The sequence below is a fragment of the Triturus cristatus genome, chromosome 12 (genome assembly GCF_964204655.1).
Source record: "Triturus cristatus chromosome 12, aTriCri1.1, whole genome shotgun sequence".
Lineage (NCBI taxonomy): Eukaryota > Metazoa > Chordata > Amphibia > Caudata > Salamandridae > Triturus > Triturus cristatus.
This window is the reverse complement of record NC_140595.1, coordinates 589,455,999-589,478,539: the sequence shown is the minus strand read 5'-3', so window position 1 is coordinate 589,478,539 and position 22,541 is coordinate 589,455,999. Positions and strand designations below refer to the sequence as shown.

Sequence of the window (22,541 nt, the reverse complement as noted above, 5' to 3'; positions counted from 1 at the left end):
GGCTGGTCGACAAGATCTAACTTGGAAGGAACGGAATGCGAAAAGTAAATAATGCCTTCTCAAGTGGTTCACAGCTGGACAAATACACACTAGGTGTATAAGGATTCTTCCGCCTGTCCACATAGTCTACAAAGCATGGTTGGCCATGATTGTTTCCATGTGGGAACCTGGTCTTTTGATGTAAATGCTCCCAGTCAAGCCAAGAGTAGCTGATGATGGAGTTATATGCTGGACAAGATATGGTTGGGGCAATCGAGTCTCATATGTAGATAGGACCATCCAACCGTGTTTTTTCTTTGATAGAGCAGCTTTGTCCATTATCCAAACCTTTTGTTTCGCAGCGTTGTTGACTATTTTTTAAAACGCTGTTGAAACTGTAGTCGGTGTCCCAGGCATCGTGCCTTGTGGGATTAAGAAGCACCGTCACTTCATCCCTGGCCCTGCCGTAATGACTCCCAGTGACCTGACAGGGGCTCCAAGATCCACTAGCTGGAGGCCTTTTAATTGTTTATAGCTTTATGATCACCCTGTTACTATGACAAGCCTCGGGGATGGCCCTTTGCGATAACCAAGGCTCCCCACCTGTCACCAAAGAGGCCCGGCCCTGAGAGATGACAGTTTATGAGGCCTCTTGGCCTTACTCCTCCCCTTCTGACGCTCACTGCAATAAAACACATGGGTGACCAACCCTCTCCACCTACGGTGGTCCAGTGGGATCAGCTACCATCCTAGCAAGGGAGTAAGACTAGGATGCTGTCCCCTCTATGTTGCCCTGCGTGCAACATGGCCAGCTGCATAACGTCTGGATGCGAGTGCGTTTATTGTCCTCTCCCAGAGCCCTTTCTTCCGGGTCAGGATCTGGGCACAGAGGTGCAGCACCTTGGGTCAAAGAGAATTTAGTGTGTATGATGCGATTAGCTTTTACAAAACAGCAGACTGCTCAAAACAGCATGTCGGCCAGCCCTCGCATGATTGGAAGGAAGTGAATCGGGGTTTGGGAGATGGTGTTTAATGCAGCGCCCACTGTAATGCATGTGAATGAACCCAGGGAATTATTAACCTCTGTTACTCGCCTGTCCTTTGTGTGACCTGTATAAATCTGTACATCAGGGAGCTGCGTGACTGGAGCTGCTGGTACATTGGGTTTCTGTCTGCCAGACATGTTGGGAAAACGAGGGCGTCTGTACAGGGTTGGGCGTGCGGAGCACAGGTAGGGATAAGCGTGGTCTCCAGAGACTGATTTCACCAACAGAGGGCATGCATCAAATCTTTGAAAGTCACAGTACCTTGTACAAGTGAAACTGTAAGATACTGGGGGACGTGGACACCAATTCACCTGAAGGCTGTGGTAGCGCAAACTACATCATGCACCCTTTGATTCCCTCCCCTCCACCCCTGTCAAGGTGGATTCCTTAGCCCAACTTTAGCAGCTCCTCCTATCTGCTGCGGGTGAAGGGGGCTAAAAGAAGGCTAGGAGGGAAACCTTTTTTTGTTGCCCCCCTCTCGACTTCAGAAAACAGGATTGGCAAGGACTGTTCCAGGGGTAGGAGGTGGTGCTCTTCTCTGCCAGCTACGATGAGAGTTGAATAGGCTTCTAGCTGATCTGAAGTAAAAAGAGGCAGCCACTCGGGTGGTTCAAGCTCCAGGAGTAGGACTTGGCAAAGAGGTTTCATTCCACCAACCAATTACTGGTGGTGGTGGTATGGTGAGTCTAGGCTAGGGGATTCCGTGACCACCATCCATCAAATAACACAGGCAGTAGATTGGAGGGAGGATGTGGGCAGGAAGGTGCTCGCTGCAGAATCGGGCAACACATGTTCACTAACAAATATATAATCTGTTAAAACAGGTCAAGAAAGACATTAAAAATTCATATTATTTTGCCACCTGCTCGTAAGTGCTTGACCCTAAAAGGAAAAGCTAAATTAATCTTGATTTGGAACGCCATACCTTCTGCATTTTAACTATCAGCCAAAAGCCTATCCCTTCAAGGAACACCTCACTGAAGGATAATCATCCCATTACTGACAGTCCCAGTCCCTTTCTCTCTCCTACCCGCAGCTCTTCCACTTTCTCGCTTGTACAACCCTCCCTGTAAGTCTCACCCCAGCACCCTTCCCCTCCACTATAATCCCCACCCATGATGCTGTATCCTCGTGTCTTCCCCTACCCCTTCATCTTAAATCAGGACCATCATTCCCTAAAGAGAGGTAATACGCAATACCTACAGCTGGTGCCTAATTGCAAAACAGGGCCTGGTAATTACTTGATTTTTGCTTTTGTGGAGCACACCAGCTCGAAAAATGCTATTTTGTCTACAGCAAATTCTTCTACCTTACCCGGTACTAACCGTTGTAACATCACTACTGTGTTACTTTGTAGCCTAGTTCTTATTACCTGCCACATGCATAAATACTGTTATATATATATAACTTGACAGATTCTCTGTTGACTGCATCCCTAAATCTCATTATGGCTTGTGTATTTCGTTCTCTACACCCTCATATACACAATTGATGCATCTTCACAGGCCCCAATGTCATTTGTCATATAATTTGTTCAAATACTAATCTGTAAGCATCGTGTTGATTCTGAACAAAGATGTAGGATGTAATTCCTATGCTGCTGGGGCAACTTATAAATTGACACTCCCTGTTTCCCCCTAGTGTTCATAAAGAGACATCCATAAAATTAGTCTTTTGTCATAATTAAGAGGGGTTTTACCAGAGGCAGTGGTAGAATAGAGCTAGGCAGTCGCCTTTCGCCAATAGTGTGCAGGCAGCACAGTAATAAACAGTGGTGACGCCCCCCCTGTTACCAGGAGGTGGAGCTATCAGCGTAGGAAGTCCCATGGCACTGGGGTCCAAAGCTTGTAGGGGGGGGGGGGGGGTCACCTATACCCTAATTATGGCTGTCTTTGCATGATCCTGCTTGGGGGACGATTGGGGTATTTTCCTTGCCTGTGTTACGGCCCTTGGAAACCCTGCTAAGTCACTGATGCTACCAGACACATTCCTTGGGAAGGCGAGCCTGTAAGCTTCGTGGGGCCACCAGAAGCTAGAGGAAAAGATTTCGATTCCCAATAGAAAGCAGTGAACAGTGGAGTGGGGCATGTGGAAAGAAGGATTAGCCTCCCCTGCATACATTAGTACACAAGGGTAGCACATGTCGCTGTCTGTTGTGTACTTTTCCTTTCTGCCTCCTCTTTGCTGTAAGCTTTCTGTAAGTGGGCACCAGTTAGTAAGGCACCTTTACATCTTGGAACGGTGGTGGATAATGGCCAGACGATGTAAGACCATAGCATGCTCAAGGGCACATAGAGTGCCCATAACTACCTAAGTGTCCATCGGAAGGCCATATAGTACGCACCACGTCCTTTCACAAAAATGCCTGATATCAAGGCTGAATGTATATGGTGTTGCCTAGCTAGGGTCATGAAGGATTGGGTCATGGGAGAGGGCTTAAAGGGAAGCCCTTGTATATGGTAAACCACTATTCATGCTCTTGATTGTTTCTAAGCATTTATTGGGGCTTGGGTCAAAAACTTCCTGCACTGTCCCTAATCACAATCCTGCAATGACATGGCTTAGGACAGGCACAATACATGTTAAAAAAAAAACATTTTTTCCGTTGACGAAAGGATGGCATTACAGACGTACTCCATAAATAATGGGAACCGTGAATGCTTCTGGACGTTACTACATGGTTAGTCCTTACACATGAAACTGCACTGTCCTGATTTGATTAAAGCATTGCCAAGTCACAGGTTGTGTGAATTGACATTTAGAACCATGCAAAGAATGTTAGTAGTAAATGTGGGGTGCATCAATAGTTTCCAGTATGGTGCATCCATGCCCATAAATAGTTTTTGGGCCTAAAATCCATGGTACTCCACCCACATCACTTATAATACTGCCAACAGTGCAAGCTTGTATGTCAAGAACCGTACAACATAGGCGTCAGTAGGACAAATGTGAAATACTGCACAGAGCAAACCAGGTGTAGCACGAGTCAGAAAGACCAGCTTCCCTAACAAACAAGGAACAGGTACAGCATGGTCAACAGTCATGCAAGCATCAGACAAGCTGTCGAACATGCAGACCGACATACATTGTTTCACCTACTCAACCTTAAATTTTACCTACTCAACCTTACATTTTTCCCCTGTCTCTCCACTCCTTTCTCACCCCACCACTATCCCCTCTCCCACGTGTACTCACCTATTGTGCTTCAGAAGTACAGGTAGGACTGTCTCTTGACTGCTGAGAAACAGGGCAGGAAAGCAAGGGAACCAGGCTGGCTTTACTTCCCCTTCTTGTGTTTGTCCTTCCCCAGGAGCATGGAGGAATTACTTGTGTCCTTCCACTGATCACTTCTGAAGCACAGCTTTTTTTTGTAATCACTCCACAAGAGTACATGTGTTTCCCAACTGTCTCCATCGGCTACTGCTCTTCTCCCCTCCGCTCATTGCTGCACTCTCTCGCCATAGTGTTTCTCATTGCCTCCTTCTGTGTTGTGTTGCCCTCATATGCTTCTCTCTCTGCCTTACTTTGTCCCACATTTCTCTCTCTCCACATTCCTCTCTCTAGCCCATGTTCTTCTCTCCCTGCACCTTCCTCTCTCCCACCTGTGTTGCTTACTACACCCTTCGTGTTGCTTCTGCTCGCACCCTCCATGTTACTTCTCCCACTCATATTGCTTCCTTACCCTCCCACACCCTCTGCATTACTTCCCCACAACCACACTTCAAATAAAGGAAAAAGCACTTGTGTGCTACGTTTTTTTTGGTGTTTTGTATTTAATGATCCAACTCGGATCGGTAAGTAAAGAGTGTTTTTGAAAAAGCATCCATATTGTGTAGGCTTGCGCTTGTGTGTTGCACACACCTACAAAGCGAGGTGGGTGGATGCGGATTAGCAATTACCGATGCTGCACAGAATCGCTAAAAACCACTGGCAAAACCAGTAGGTCCCAAAGGTGGGCTTTGGCAATGTTCAATGTTTGTTTCCTACTGGGGGTCAGCTCTGGGCTCATACAGGGCGGCAGCACCCACAGTGGAAATCATAGACGCTTACTGCATATATGGCACAATCCTTAAGCTGAATCTTGTCACAAATGAATTGTTTCCTCAGAACCGAGGTACTGTAAGCTCGATCCCAGCAAGCTAGCCAAAATATGGCAGACCACTAGATTTCTTCAGTCACGCAGAGCACTGGCTGTTTGTTTTCATCAGCTCTTGGGTCTTTTCCTTGTAAATTCCAAGGAAAGAGAAAGAAAAGTTATTGTCCCAGATGAAAAACAAGTTCTTTAGTCCTACAACCAGTCCTGACAAGCCAAAAACAACAAGAATGCATTCAAACTCTTCCCAAATGGACCACTTTTTAAACCTTTCCTCTAGCATACATACAGAACAGGTGGGTTAGCTCTTTATTCGCCCATACAGAAGTACCACAGATCCTCATCACGGGTATGAGGCTTTATAGAAATGCTACAATATAATTGCCCACCTGCCTCAGTGTTTGGCTAATTTGGGGGCCGGAGTATTTTTTTTATCTATACATAGATATAGATATACCTCTCACGGCTAGTACCCAGATAATTAGACTTCTCCACTGCTACTCGATGCATCCATTGTTGGATATTTGAAATACTCTGAGTTTCTGTTGTCCTGGAGTTCAAGCAGATGGACCACAAATGTTCCCAAGGTCATAACTCCCAGCAGAACTTGGGAAGAAGGCGAAAAATGTGACTGGGGGAGGGGGGTTGGCGCTGGGCATGTTTCATTCAGTGCACAATGAGATAAAGCACAGGCTTTAAGATGCCTACATTTCTACCAGGAAGAGTAAGCATGAAGCTGTAAAGTGTATTCTGACCTGAGCACAATGTGAGGGAGGAATGGTCTGGACCATCTCCTACCAGAATAGAGTACAAGGGACCACAGAACTAGACAGGCCCACATTCTGACCAGAGCAAGGCGCTGGACCATTTCATAGTCCTACCAACCTCAGTATGATTGAGCACAGATCTATATGGCCACTCAATCCCATCAATGCAGGGGCTAGACCATCTCCGGTCCCACTAGAGCACAGTGTGAGGGAGCCCTTGACTTAGCAGGCTTACCTTTCCACTAGAGCATAGTGTGAGGGAGCAGGGCCTTGACCATCTCATATGACTACCTTACCACAGTATGATGGAGCACAGGAATAGGCTGGGTAACATTCTGACTTGAACACAAGTTGTAGAAGCAAGGGTTTGAACCATCTCATTTCCCAGTGAAACTATAGTATGATGAAACAGGTCTACATAGCCCACAATCTCATCAGAGCATGGGCTGAACCATCGCCTGTTCTATCAATACATAAAGCTAGGCAGGTCCACATTCTAACTGAGCACAAGGCGATGGAGCAAGAGGCTGGACCATCTAGTAGTCCTACGAGACTACAATTTGTTTGAGCACAGGAAAAGGCTGGACCATATTCCGACCAGACGAAGGGGCTGGAATAGCTCATACCCCTACAAGACTATAGTATGATCTAGCACAGTTCAAGGCCATCTTACATTCCACCCATTTCATGGGGCTGGACCATCTCGTACACCGACAAGACTATAGCACAAGACAAGACTAGCCCACATTCTGAACAGAGAAAGGGACTGGCCAATCTCAAAGCTTACTAGATTACAGTGTGATGGAGCACAGGGCAAGGCCAGCCTACTTTCTGACCATAACAATCATCTGGACCATCTCCTAATCTTACCAGACTACAGTACGAGGGAGTACAGGACTAGGCTGGACCATATTCCAACCAAGCAAGGAGCTCATCCTTTTCATAGTACTAGCAGACTACAGTATGATGGAGCACTGGATAAGGCAGGTACATATTCCGGCCACAGCAAGGGGCCTGACCCATCTCATAGTCCTGCCAGAGCTCCCAACTTTGGAGCTGGGGAGCCAGGTTTGAGTCTCAGTGTCTGCTCAACATACTGTGATTCTGGGCAAATCACGTAATCTCCCCGCGCCTACCAAAAGTGAATGTGAGCAAAGGACTAGAGCATTTCATATTCCTACCAGATTAGAGTAAGATTGAGCACAGACCTACGCAACCCACATTCTCATCAAAGCACGGGTTAGACCATCTTCTGTTCACTTCAGAACACTGTGTGAGGGAGCAGAAGCTAGAGCATTTCTAATACCCATTAGAATATAGAGAGAGAAAGGTGGAGTTGGCCATGCTCATAGTCCTATCAGAGCAGCAGGCTGGAAAGGCTCCTGTTCCTGTCGGAACACATAGACATGGAGCGTGGGTAAGGGCAGCTCCACACATGGCTGGTCCAGCTGCTATTCCCGTCACAGCACAGGGAAGGGGAGCACATGTCAGAACACATTTCTATTCTTACCAGAAGATTTCCGCTGGGGCGATAGAGCACAGGGCTTGAATGGTTCATATTCCCATTACAGCATAGGCTGCAGAGGCTCTTGTTTTCAGCAGTTGTCAGTAAAATGTAGAATCCGGCTAGGGCTAAGGAGGCACACCAGAATTACTCGTCGTATTCTTGAGGCCGTGGATATCTTGTTGCCCTGAGCCAGTCTTTGACTGCTTTGGTACCAGGTCTCTTTCTGTCCTGTTCACCGCCTCTGTACTACTCAGCTTGCTTGTTTCCGGTCCAGGGAGGTCCTGGCTTGGCAGTTCGGCCTGGACTGTTCCTATAAGTAACAGGGTCAAGACGGATTTGCATATGGCTGGGTCCAAACTGGGGGAGCAAAAGAATGATGGATTTAACTCAGATCACTTGACCCGGGGTCAGGGCTTTAAGTGGGCCGGGTCTCACCGGTGCTCAGCACCGGCAGTTTTTTAAAGGAGGCCTCGAAACGGGTCTCTATCGGGCTCTGTTTCGTGCCCTTGCACAGGCGGTCCATTTTTTCCCGAACTGGAGTGACAGCAGGCACATCGATGTACGCGTGCTCACACTGCTTACTTCTCACTAGTGGAGAAGTTGCGGCATGACGTCATGCCAGGTGGGGGTTGTAGAGGAAGGGAAATCATTTAAAGAGTCATTTTCTCTCTGGATTTCCTTCTTTTTTTGAAACTCCGGAGCAGCAACATTGTCAGGTGTCACCAGGTCTTTAAGTGGAAGCTTTGCCAATATTCTATACAAGCCATAGTTGCTGCTTATTTATTTTATGTAACTAACGACCATTGACAATGCCAATAGTCCTCACTTGTTGTAGGTATGATGTTACTTGTATCATATATCCGGATGCAATGACAGCAACAGCAAAATACAAGTCGGACGGCACACTGTGCTCAGCGCGCATTTCTAGTTTGTGTTTTTACGCCACGCACTTAATTACATTGGCCACGCCCCTTCGAGAGACCCCCCAATTTTTTCATCCCACTTAAAGCCCTGCCGGGGGTGAATGTTTGATTTGCCCTGCATTCCGTCCGTCATATTTATTTTTATTTATTTATTTTTAAAGTTTTATATAGCGCTAGCTTGACCCGTGGGTATCAGAGCGCTTTACATACACACAGGAGAGAGAAAGAATTGCATTACAAATCAGGACCTAAGGAAGCAAAAAGGTATAAGTAAAACATAATAATTAGGCAAACAGTGAAGGGGAGGGAGAAAAACACATTCAAGTAACCACCTCAACTGTGTGTCTTTTGCTTTCTCGCCCTAAGTGTGCCGGTTATGCCCAGACGTGGGTCCCGGGCTCACTGTGTCACTGGATTCTAGCTAGCCTGGCTGATGAGGGGTGGTGCCCCGAAACCGGACCAAGGAGGACCTGGCTTGGCAGTTTGGGCTGGACTGTTCCCATTAGAAACAGGGTCCAGCAGGCCTTTAAGTGGGATGAAAAAACTGGGGAGTCCCTCAGAGTAATTAAGGGCGTGGCTTAAAAACACTAGCTAAAAATCTGCGCTTAACATAGTGTGCTGCCCAAATAGTATTTTGCTGTTTCTGTCATTGCATCCAGATATATGATACAAGTACTATCATACCTACAAGTTAGAGCTATTGGCTTTGTCAGTGGTTGTTAGTTGAGTAAGATAAATAAGCAACAACTCTGGCTTGTTATATTTAATAGTGAACAAGCTTCCACTTAAAGCCCTGGTGACACCACGACAATTTTGCTGCTCCGGAGTTTCAAAAAGAGAAGGGAAATTCAGAGAGAAAATGACTCTCCTTAAAGGATTTCCCTTCCCCTACAATGCTCTCCTGGCAAGACGTCATGCCATAACTTTTCCACAAGTAAGAAATGAGCAGTGTGAGCACGCACACATGTATGTGCCTGCTGTCACTGCAGTCCAGAAAAAAGCGGACGGACTGTGCCAGGGCACAAAACAGAGCCCGATAGAGACCTGTTTCGAGGCCCCCTTTAAAAAACTGCTGGTGCCCAAACCAGGTGAAACTAAGCCCACTTAAAGCCCTGGGGTCAAGACTGATTTGCATATGGCTGGGTCCAAACTGGGGTGGTATGGTGATCAAAAGAATGATGGGTTTTTAACCCATATCTCTTTACTGGGGGTGAATGTTTGATTTGCTCTGCCATCCGTCCATCATCTCTGTGTCTTTTGCAGCTTCTGTCGCCAGCAGAATTCACACCTCCCTTACCCCTGGTGAATATCCACTCGACCCCTCTTCTACTACCCCGTGCTCACATCCCCATGCTGCTGTGGGCGCCATCTTAGCACGCACCACGTCGGAGTCTCAGTCTCCCTCTCCCAGCGCGCTGGGCTGAGCTGAGGGGGGGCTGTGTGCGGTGGTCAGTAAGCAGAGCTGATGGTGTCTCGGCTCTCCTTTCACTGCTCAGGAGACGGATGGCCCAGATCTGGAGCTGGCAGCTGTCATCTTGTCTTTCTCCCCCAGCAGGCAGTCATGCATGCCTGGCCGAGTCCCAGCCCGCCGTGTGACAGGGAGTAGGCGGGAGGGAGGGGCTCCTCCACAACCCCCCCCCCCCCCCAAAGTAGCTGTACGCTGAGCCTCATGTCCACGCTAGTTTGCACTTTAGGGATGCGTGGGAGGTTAGGGGGGAAGCTGCAGACCAACTGCTTTTCACAGGTCTGCTATGATCCGTATTACTTCGGCGCCATTTTTTTGGCGCTCTGCTTTTCACTGCCTTCCAGACAGTGACGGTGCTCAACACGCAGCACTGGTCGGTCGTGCTTTATCTCATTGCTACTTTCCTGCACATTTCTAGTCAGTTCCCCTGTCCAATAAATATTGTACTCGGCGTTTAATCTGTAAAAACAAATACAATTTAAAAATACATATATAGTACAGGGCCCAAAGATTTCTTCCTCATGCATCTTTCTTTCACGACCCTTTACTGTCTCTTTATGTCTTTAATACTGGTTCTTTTTCATCCCTGAATTATCTTTGTCACTGTTTCCCTCTCTTCCTCTTCCAAAATGAGCGCTAGGGCCTGCCTTCTGCAATTACCAGCACAAATTAAGGACTGCTGTTACCACTGGAACTTGGAAGTTAGACAATCCAGAAAGTTGCCCATGACAACTATACTCAGGCGCGCAACACCCATTGGACTCCCAGGGCTTCAGCCCCCCCCCCCCCGTCGTGTGTGGCAGCCCGGGATGAGACACCTTCCCGGGCAAAAAAAGTAGCCGCACCCGAGCACTTCACAGGTCTTTAAAAGACCATTTGCATGTTAATGAGGCCTTGTTGTTTCACCCCTTCTAAGAGCCCCTGCAGCTCCACTCTGCCTATTGCTTAAAGTTCAGGCCCCCCCGAAATTTTTGCTCAGCCCCCCCCGAAATTTGGCTCTAGTTGCGCCTCTGACTATACTCACACTTACGAGGGCCTGTAAGGTACAAGAGATGTGCTCTCATCCGCACCGGCCGGAACCAGCTTCAAAGCACCTTTTGGATTAACGCCATTCCACAATCCTAGAGATTGCTGTTTAGATACCTTTTCCACAATCTAAGCAAGACTGAGGACATGCCTTTACCACAGTGATATTTGCCAGATAAAGGATTTCGGCTGTTCACAATGATCAGAGAGAAGCCAGACAAAAGTCATCTTATGACTTTAAAAACCGGATTATCTGCCTAACTAGCCGAGCCCAGTCTATCATTGCCCCCTTAATGGAAGTGTAAAGGATAGCACTGCGGCTGTCCTCCGCGGCAGCTCCCGTTTGACACTGTGCGGCTCATGTCTGAAGTGCAACTATGTGGGTCAAGTGCTCGAAACGGCAAGGCACAAATATGTCACAAATGCCACGGAGATAGGTGTTTTTCACCTGCATCAGCTTCTCCATCAAAACGTTGGCACGCGATGTAAGATTTAGGACACTTGGATACATCTTGGGTAGGTCTTGGGCACTTTCAAATAACAAGTACTAAACAATAGTGAGTACACAGCAATGATAAAGCCCAGACACACTTCGGCGTTTTCACATAAAGGCTTTTGTTTCCAGAAAATTCAAGGAGTGTGGCATCTCTGTTCTGCTTGCATCGTGACATTCTTCGCCGCTGAGTGTTTTGTAGCAGCATTATGTGAACAATCTCTTGGAGAACATGTATGATCATTTACTTAGCCCTGAAACACATTTCCTTTTGTTCATTGCAGTTCTTCTGTGGAGTACCCAGTGAGTTATTGATGTTGAAGTGGCTGACTTTGGTGTTTTTATCTCCGTGTACTGTCTGTCAAGAAACTAAAATCCAACTTGAATCATTGAAATAGCTAATTGACATAGGGCCCCTCTTGTTACAGATATGTCATGTGTGTTCCTCTTTCCCCAGATCGAGAGGCTGAACACAGCTCTCAGAGACCTAGAAGCCCTAACTAAAGATGCCAACAAGAACCGCTCATTCGAAGCAGCTCATTGGCGGAAGGAGATGGCTTTGGACCGGGAGGAAATGGAGGAAAGATTGGCAGATGCTGAGGGCAGGCAACAAGAACATGAAGCAATAATACGAAGGCTTAAAGCTGAGCTGCAGGAAAACAACTTAATGGTTAGCAATGTCTTCAATCACTTCACTCTATATATTCAACAGAATCCTGTCTCAAATCACCCACAGAGGTGGATGGCAACATGCCTCCTACTCTAACCCACAGAGCACACAACACATTGAGTCCCACCCTAAAAGCTGCCCATACCCCATTTACCCTCCCCACACATACCTTGTTGCCTCATTTTGTTGCCATAGTTCACCGGGTTAAACAATAGCATTTGTGGAGTTTATCAATTTCTCTGTTTCTATTTTCAAATACTTTCCCTGGAAGGATTTGAAGGATCTTGGACTGCACTGACTTCACTGCTATTCCACATATTCACGAAGTGTAATGTGTCGATAAATCATCGGCACCAAGTATCTTTGTCTATGAGTGTTCCTGAGAGCTGTTTCAAGATTGGTCAACATTTTCCCTTGAGACATTATTTCTAAAGGGGTAACTTGTTTTAACAAGCTCTTGGTCAGATGTGTTGTAATTATTTTTAAAAGTACGTCCTAAGTTGACAGAAAGGATATTTCGTGGCTTTTTAATTCTTTTAGGAAAATATCTGTCTGATCAGTATTGTAAATGCTTTATAGAAGCCTATTGTTTAACCTACTCAGTAGCTGGGCTGGGTGTGGAAATCACAAACCTTCTACTTGTCTTCTAGGGGTTTGAATGCTTGAGTGTTGCCTCGGTTTTGGTCCAAAAGTAGACAAAGATCTTTGGTGCCCAAATTCTTACATTCAGTCAATGTGGCTTTTGTATAGCTCTCAGACCCATGGGCAGCAATAGGCTCTTGCATCAATTAAACTACCTTGTCTTAAGATCCTTTCGGAATGAAAGCAGCAATTTGCAAACACATTGTGGATGGAGTACCTGGTTTTCTGCAAATTACTCCCAACATCCCTCACCTTCCACCGGAAAGGTTCTCGGAGGATATCTTATGTGTATGCTTATCCAACGTATTTAGATACTCAGTTTAGAGTTGTGTATAAATTATCAAAACTGTTCTCAACCTACATAGGCTCACTGGACCTAAGCCACTTACAGGTGCTTAATTAGTAAAGATTCACGAGCTATTTACAAGAATACCCACAGATTCACTCAAAACATATAAACACTTGCCTAACACTTAGAGCACTTTTAGACATTTTAATATGTATTTAAAATAGAGTGTCTTTCCATTTTGCAGACAGAGGAAATGAGGGCTCAGCTGCACAGTGTCGAGGCAGAGGCTGCAGCTCTAAGAAACAAGTACAGCAGTCTCCTGAAAGAGGTACATACTAACATTGCATTCATCCACTATGTGCCTAATTTCTTGATTTAATTTCAGATGAGTTCTCTCTATGTCTCCTCCTTACCTGGTCTTATCTGCAGTACTTGTCCAGACCGGTCTTCAGATTCACATTGCTTCCAAGGGACAGTATTTCCGGTGGGTGGGGAATTTCAATTTCTTAATGATTTGATGGATCTGATTACTGATCAATTCAAAGTAATTGTGACTTTGCTATTCAGTATAAGGAAGGCTGTTTGTTTGCAACTATTAATTTGCAGCTTTTTTTTACTGTTGTCACCATATCTGTCCTACTTTCGGTCTTTTAGTAGCTAGTATATGATCAACTCTATTGGATTCAACTTTAAGTATTTGCTACCAAGTTCAATGTGGCTTGCGTGGCTCTCCCAACCTTTTCCTACCCAGAATCCCATGCAAACCTCAAATTTAGCTTAAAAAAATCAAATTTTCCTTGCCTTTCTCTCTGGGATCACCTCACCGGCACAAATTTCCTACCACCCAGCATTCCCCTTGTCTCGCAATAAAAATGATACCTCACTTGTGTGGGTGTCCAATGTAGTCAACCTAAAAACGTATATAAACAAAAATATAGTGCTTAGAACTCGCTGAGCTATCCCCTCATTGTCTACGTTTTTGACCTTTCTCAGTCGCAGGGCCTTGACCCACCCACACAAGTGAGGTATCATTTTACTCGGGAGACCAAAGGGAACGCCGAGTGGTAAAAAATTTGTGCCGGCACAGCAATTCCCCCAAAGAAATGTGAGAAAATGTGGATTTTTTAGCAAAATTTTAGGTTTACAGCGGATTCCGGATAAGAAAGCGTTAGAGGATCCATGCAAGCCTCACATACTTGGACTCCCCCAGGTGTCTAGTTCTCAGAAATGTTTGGATTTGGTAAGTTTCCTTACATGGTCGCCGAGCCCGGGACCAAAAACGCAGGTGACCCCCTTGCAAAACCAGGTTGTTTTGTGAATGATCATTTATTTTTATTTTTCTTGAACTTCTTTTTATTAAACAAGTGTCAGCAGCAATATACAAATTACACCAGCAATGGCTAAAATACAGGCTTCTCTTCATCTATCCCGACCTTTGACAGATGGATATTTGGGAACAGTCCATAGCATCCATCTAGTTAACGTGTGTAGCCGGGTCGGAAGGAAGACGCAACAGGCTACGTCGGGATAAGGAAGGTTTTATTTTAAGATAATCGCGTCTTCTGTGAGATGCCAGTTTGGAGTAACAAACTCAACGAGTCAAGAGCAGAGAGTCCCAAAGCAAACTCAGAACAGGCACATGACGACGAGTCTTCTTCTTCGTTTTGGGCGGGAAGTTGTTCGTCTAGGTGGAGATCCCAGTCCTCCCTTAAACTTCAGGTGGTGGCAGAGAGTGACGCACCGGAGTCCGCAAAGAAAAGAAACAACAACAGAAAGATGTGGGTCAATACTACATCCCGTTTGTCCAATCTCACGAGAGTAGGGAGTGAGGGTAACACTCTAGTGCACAAGTGAGTTGATAGGACTCTAAACGGGTGGCGGTGAGGAGTGGCAGTGAAAGGAGGGGTACTACTATATACAATGAGGAGGCGGCGAGCGGCAACGTTATCAGCCCTCAGACTTCTCCCGCCTCCCGACCCAGCCCGAGAATCTCTCCCGTACCTGGGTCAGCCGCGCTCCTCCGGGGGCGTGGATCGGCGATGCGAGTTCGCGGTGGCCTCCTGGCTTCGTCTTCCTGTCTCCGCACTCGTTCTCCCCGTCCGGGCAGGATGTCTTCTCCGGGCGTTTGGGTTGCTCTTCCGGGCCTTGGTTCCTTGGTCTTTCGCTCTCCGTCCGCTCGAGTCGCTCTCCGGTGTCCATCCACACCGATTTTCGATACCCGGGACTCCTTATTGGGTGCCAGCTGACGACGTCATCAGACGGGCCGGGCCTTCTTGTAGCGCGTCCCAGTTAAAGGGACCAGCATCGGAGTCCGATAAGTCTGTTTGTGATGTCTGCCACGAGTCCTCCTGGCGAGAAGAAAGCATAGGTTCCATGAAATCACAGGCTTCCTACCAGTCACCCCCTTGTCCGACGCCTTCCCCGCTGACTATGTGACACCGTGATTGATCATTTTTGTGCCTCCACAATACGTTTTGGACCCTTCCTGTGGCACTTGGCCCACCCACACAAGTGAGGTACCATTTTTATTGGGAGACCTGGGGTAACACTGGGCAGTAGGACATTTGTGGATTCTTTCGGATTCTGGAAGAATATGGCTCAGTAATGCAAGGAAAATGTGTGACTGTATTCACATTTAGAGGTTTTCAGGGCCTTTCGGGTTAGGATACTTTTTGGGATCCACAAGAGGGACACTACCCTATTCTCCTCTGGGTTTCTACTTTATGAAAATATCGAGAATTGGTAGATTTTCCCTAGAGACACAGTACACCCTGGCAGAAAAAGCCAGAAAATGCTAATATTACTTCACAACGAACTATTCCTTAAGTACACACACATACTGGTTGGATTTGACTCGAGGGTGAGTGATGGTTCAGAGTGTTAAATGTTATTAACAAGATATTTCCCAAAAAGGAAATGCACTGTTAATAGTTAAAGGTTACAAACCTGAACCATTGACACTCCGCTCGGGAGCTGTAAAGCCACGGCAAGGCACCAACCTCTATACAGGCCAATTACACACCTTTCATACGTGACGCATACAAGGCCATTCAAACTGCCAGCTGTGGGCCCAGCACATTACAACACTCACATCAACCGGCAATGCCATTCAAGGGCCCATCACTTTCAAATGCCCACATGCCTGACACAGCAACCACACCGACTGATGGAGTGTGTGGATTGGAGTTGGCTAGCAGTGTGTGTAGTGACCAGCAGCAAGTCACTTCTCACACACCGCCAGCCAAGCGGCAGTCCACCCACACCGCCTGCCTATCGCCAGTGCACGCACACCACCAGCTAGGCTCTAGTCTATGAACACCACCAGCCAAGCGCCAATCCACACACACCACCAGCCAAGCGCCAGTCCACGCACACCACCAGCCAAGCTCCAGTTCACACACACTGCCAGCCAAGCGCCAGTCCAAGCACACCGCCAGCCAAGCGCCAGTCCAAGCACACCGCCAGCCAAGCGCCAGTCCATGCACACCGCCAGCCAAGCGCCAGTCCATGTACACCGCCAGCCAAGCACCAGTCCACACACACCACCTGCCGAGGCCAGTCCACACACACCACTAGCCAAGTACCTGTCCATGCATACCACCAGCCAAGCGGCACAGCCCAGGGGAACAACAACAGTGAAGCTTCTTCGCCAGAAGCAGCTTCTGGCTTGACCACACATAAGTCACACAATTGTTATTTATGTGTATATTTGTATCTCTTCCTTTTTTCTTTCAGGCAATTCCTCGAAAAGAACAGTGGCAGGTAGTAGATTTGTCCTTTGAATAATAATTTATGTATTAGGGTGATACATGTTAATTACATGACCATGTCACATTCACGTCATTGGGGGAAGTGACCTCTTCGCATCCCACCCCGACAAAAGCCCGGGACCATTAAATAGGCCAGCATTTAGGGCTGAAACATGTTGGTGGTTTAGTTAGGGTCATAGGACCATTATATCCTCCCACCCTACCACAGTCAGTTTTAACCTTCCCTCCCACTCCATCAATAAAGGATACTTTAGGAGCGGGAGAGGAATTTTATCTTAACGTTACGGCCCCATACTTCATATATTCATAAGTGCTCCCTGAAACACGGTCGAGCCCACCCTGACCTCTAGGAGTCAGGGCGAGCCTGATGATGAAGCATGTTACTATTAGAGTGAGTGGGGGCTATAGTAACAAAAGGGTCTTCCTTCCTTCCTACCCTTCAACTAAGGGATATTACTAAATCATTGGTTGTTTCTTCCCCTTTTCTCTCTCTTTTTTGTAACTAGGAACCTTCATGGTTCCAGGAGGGATATCTATTCGTTAAACCAGATCTTTCAATCTAGCCACATCATCCACCACTGCTTCTCTAGGAACTTCTGCCTGTTTCACTAAAACAAGGCTGCCTGTCCAAGACTGCTGAAACTGAACAAATGTAATCTTTGACTCTGGAGAGCAATCCTTAAATAAAGCAAAGGCATTGTAGCTTGCTAAAAGGAATAAATGGATAGCCAACTTCTTATACCAAAAGTATGCCTTACGAACAGCAGTGTAAGGTTTCAACCTCTGATCTACTTGATCTACAACACCAGTGTGCTTATAGTAGTCACAAAATACACACAGTTTTGTGCACTTCAGCAACCTGACCCCAAACAGTCACAGGGGAAGTAATTTAATCAGGGATGGTAGTCAACATGTAGACATTTCTCCTGTCATAAAATGTCAGAGCTAGAAGGTTATCACTATGCAAGGCACTGCACTGTCCCTTCACAAGTTTTTTTACAAACCAGCTCTTTTGGTAACCTTTACAGTCAGAGCGGATTGTGCCACTAGAAACAGTGTCCACTTTGAACAATTCCTTGTAAAATGGCATACCAGTGTAAATGTTATCTACATATAAATGGTGACTTTTGTTAAAAAGTCCTCTACCCAGTTCCCACACAATTTTCTCTATATTTCCAAAAGTGGACGGACAGCCAGAGGGGTCAATACTGGAATCCCTACCATTGTAGACCCTGAAATTATATACATATCCAGTACTACGCTCAGACAGCATACTCATCTTAATTCCGTAACGTGCCCTCTTGTTAGGAATGTACTACCTAAAAACTAATCTGCCCTTGAACAGGACCAAAGACTCATCCACAGCTATTTCTTTCCCTGGCACATACATATCTGAAAATCGATCTACAAAGTGATCAAGGACCTGCTGAACCTTAAAAAGAAGGTCACAATCAGGGTGTTCTCTCGACAGTGCAAAATTATCAACAAAATGCAACATCCAAAGAAGAAGCAAACAACGATTTCGTCTTATGGTTGCAGGAAATATAACTGTTGCCATCAAGGGATTAGTAGACTAATATGAAGACAGCGATGGTTTCCTTATCAGGCCCATCAAAAAAGTTAAACCTAAGAACTTCTTCAGCTAATCCAGTTTTGTGTGAATCCACCGGGTAGCTCTAGTGTCGGGCTTAAGTCCGGCACTGTTGTCCCTCAAATATTGTTCAGCATACAAATTAGTCTGCTCAACGATCTCAACCAAAAATACATTGTCCTTAAACAACTGAAAGAAATTTATAAGCAAACATTTTTCACAATTCACTCTACTCCCTGCAACACCACTAAAGACAGGCAACACTGGTTGCACCATGTTTGGGTCAACCCAGAGGCCAGCACGTCCAATGGGATGCCTTGCAGCCCTGGGCTGCAATCCAGATGCCTCTTGCTGCACTATCGGCACATCAGTGTCCTCCTCTAAAACAGCCACTTCATCCGCATTGAGAGTAGCTTAATCATCAGATGATTCCTCTAGGACAGAAAATTCACTGCCAGAATCCTGGCCTTCCTCCTCTGCCTCAGATGCAGAGTCAGTCTCAAAATCATGGTCAGAAGACAGCTCGAAAAGCATCCCAACAACCTGCTGAGCGGTCATCCTGCTGCTAGCCATAACCCTTATTTATACAAGTAACTTGCCAAATAAGTCAACAGTACCCAACACTGTGTAAAAAAAGTAAAAACAAAGTGTGGATTTATAAAACAAAAAGAAAAACTACAATATACAATACATATAGCAGTTGCAAGGTAAAGTCAATGAATACAAAGCACACAAAGACCTATATACTGTAAAGCAATACCACTCACTTGCCAGAGGCCACTAGACTCACCAGTGCCTACTCTGGAGGGGTCTGATCGGCTTAAGAAACAGTAGAATCAGCCCTCGGGGGGGGTGGGGGGGGGGGGGCAGAAACACAGAAAAAAGAAAAACACCCCCATGGGAATGACTCTTGCCCAAGGGATCGCTCTCAAAATGCGCCAAAATAAATTCCCTGTTGCGTTTCATCGGCCTACAAACTGCCAAATCAGCCCCTCGTGGGGTGGGGGGCCAAACACATATGTACATGCCCCCAGGGAGTCATGCCTAAGGTGTCTCTACCCAACTATACACAAGAAAAAAATCTCTTGTGGTCCAGTGGATGCATTCCTGCTCCCCGATTGCGGGCCTCACCTGCGATCATGGAGCAAAAATCCATTCAAACCAGGCACAGGGGTAAAGGAAAGACTCCTTCCCCCCTGTGTGTTTTCCCAAAACCTCAACCCGCCACCCCAATTGCAGAGGGAGGGGTTGGGTGTGGCAATGGAAGCACTTCCGCTGCCGTCCCTAGTGGGGGCGTATAGGGGGAGCGGCCACAGGGGGAGCGCCAGCGCTTCCCCTGCGGGTCACTGCTGAGGACATAACCATTACGTCCTTGGCACACAAGGGGTTAATTTGCGCTGGTGTTTGCCTGTGCTTGGCACAGTCTCATATTTCTCACAGTCCACCCGTGGTGGCACTGTCTTGTATATATTTCTTTCTCAACAGAATATATAAGCAGAGTGTTGAACAATTTTAATATACATTAAAAATACCAATGCTCCAGACCAATCATACAACTTTTAGTGACTTGGAATGATCGAAATTGTCACATGGTTAGTAGGTAGCGTTGGATGATCACTTTTGTTTTTAAATTTGCCTTTTCTAAAACAAAAACATATACATATATTTTTAGCACTGTATCTAAAGGCTATATATATATATATATATATATATATATATATATATATATATATATATATATATATATTAGTAGAGTTTCATTTATTTTCTCTCTAAAATAAAATAAGCCATTTGTATTCCAAAATATATAACTAAATTAACCAAAATGAGATCACAAACTATTACAAAATCTTATTTTTATGGTTTAAATATTTTTTTATCAATTTTGTGTTTTTGGAACACAAACACCCACTTACAACCGGAGGCTAATGGGGGAATAACTGTAACAATCATCTAAACCTATCACCACCATTTCTAGCGGTTCCTACCTTACTCAAATTTTACAAAGATATATTTAATGCTTACCTAACTTGACTCAGACACCCTTTGTACTCCATCTCTATTCAGCGTATCTCATACGTAATTATGTTGGCCGTTTGGCTTGACTCACTATCCAGGAACCCATGCCCCATTTGTGTGTAATGCATATTATCTTTACATATGTGGGACAGGACAGCTCCTTAACTGTTTATGCTAGGAACAATATCCATATTGCCTCCCTATGTTCAAGTGCTGCAGAAAGTTTTTCCATAACCAACATATCCCATGTGTTATGGAGACAGTTTCTGTGTTCTGTTACTGCTACCATACCCCACTGGGTTGTGATAGCCTGTCTAGCGGAGCACGGGTTAAGCAGTAACTCCTTTTTGCTAGGGGAGCTTGTGGGTATGTTTGCTTATTCTGAGGATCAGGGTCGTTTGTGCTGGTAATTGTGGGATCTGTTACTCAAATAAGGAATTTGTGTCAGTCACTATTTCTTGTCAGTATCTTTTTAACTTGAGGAAGTGACATAAGTGCAGGAGGCTAACAGTCCCCCCTTCACCTCTCCAGCATTCTGCTGATTTTGAGACGTTCTAAGCATGTACTCTTGCGGGTGTACCAGTATACAGGGCACGAGTCGGGGGTACACGCAGGTACACGGCGTCCACCCACTATTTTCACAGGGTGGATGCCGTCCCCCTTGCCAAGAAGTTGGGCCCCACAGAAATATGCTGAACTTGTCCTGGTGTAAGGCACTGGGACACGTTCAGCAGCGCCTACACGTTGTCTGCTTTCCATTTTCTGCAGCAACGTGCAGGCAGCGAGGGGTGGTGTTTTAAACATTTTTTGTTTTGTTTTTTTACCTTGAGCCAGGCAGAAGTTCAGGGGCCATCAGGCCTCCTTTTGTTTGAATATCTTGACTGGAGGCAGCCTGTAACCTCACACAAATGTAAATGCCACAGAGGGAAATAAAGGCACACAGCTTGCTATCTCTTCGCAGGTACTTAAGAGATACATGCTTTTGCCTTTGTTCTGTCCCTGTATATAAGTGCAGACATTGTAAGACTCACATGGGGTGTCTGTCCCAGTATTTATACAAATAATTAAAATAACACTATTATATTTCTTTTATAGCGCTATGTCGTGACGTCATGTGCTGTGAAAGCACTCGTCATAATGTCATTTGCATAGTGTCTAACTTGGTCAGTCCCCTGACTTCTTTTTATAGGACTTGTGCCCTGCCAGTATTGTGTGGTTTTCTACACAGCTTCTCTGGCTGTGGCACTCACAGCGGTCTACTGTCTTCTTTAGAAGATATACAAACATTCTGTACCTGTGAGTGAGTGACCCAGTTTCTCCTCCTACCTCTTCTGCACTTGGTATTTGCTAACCTGTGCCGTGTAGGTGAGAAAGTTGAATGCATACGACTCGGAGAGTAGTCATTTGCTTCCTCTTTTTGCCAGTAGCCACCTCTCAAATGTCATCAGGGGTCTGCTAGAGTATGGTCTGACCTCGTCAATCGTGACTTAATGTTTAATCTGGGGGTATTTCATTCTCTTCCACATCTTGAACCCCCAAATCCATCCTTATCTGCTAGAATTGACAAAGGCCCGTCTAATCGTAGAAATTTCTGATTCTTTTACAGCCTGCACTTTGCCATGCGCAAAAGGCATCTGCTGTGTGGCAGGACAGAAGTCTGGGTTGCTTATGATAGCTTTAGCCGGCAGGAAAAGGTAGTTGAGCCCAGCCAAGGTGGTCATGGCGATTGGTCATTTTTCCATATGTGTGACCCAGCTATTGTCTGATCGGTGAAACACTAATGCTTTTCATCCACCTTCCAGTTCCATTATGTTATGGACCAGAGATAGGCCGCTTATTAATAATTAACTTAACCTAACCTAAATATTAGCCTGAATCCACTCCTATGCTGCTGCCATTTAGGCATAGCCTCCTCATAAACTTTTTAACTGAAAAGTGGGAGATAGGGAAGGGAAGTATACATAGGTAGACTTTAGAGGCTGGAAAACATACTCCTGAAAGGAAGCAAATGTCACCAGTATCACATCATGTCATGTCAATGGCAATTGATCCTATTCTTTTTTCCAACCTCTGTTAAAAGAAGTTTGTAGCACTAGGCTTGGCTTTTTCTGGGAAAAAAAACATTTGTATACCTTGGAATTCGTTGTCTTGACTTTTTTAGGTTGTTTGACAGATATTTTTTGTTTTTGTTAGAACGCGTTAGCTTTTTATTTTGCATCTGTGTCTGAAAGAAGAGAAATAAGTACCCCCACGATGTTTGC

At 45.7% G+C, this 22,541-nt stretch overlaps 1 protein-coding gene across 1 annotated transcript in view; it reads left to right on the top strand.

The window, feature by feature from the left end:
• Window positions 1–22,541, top strand: part of PMFBP1 (polyamine modulated factor 1 binding protein 1) — a 2,019,859-nt gene that overhangs the window by 586,154 nt on the left and 1,411,164 nt on the right. Inside the window, exons 14-15 of the mRNA XM_085636957.1 lie at window positions 11,757–11,969; window positions 13,145–13,228. Coding sequence (XP_085493083.1) covers window positions 11,757–11,969; window positions 13,145–13,228 — 297 coding nt within the window. The remainder of the gene's footprint in view (window positions 1–11,756; window positions 11,970–13,144; window positions 13,229–22,541) is intronic.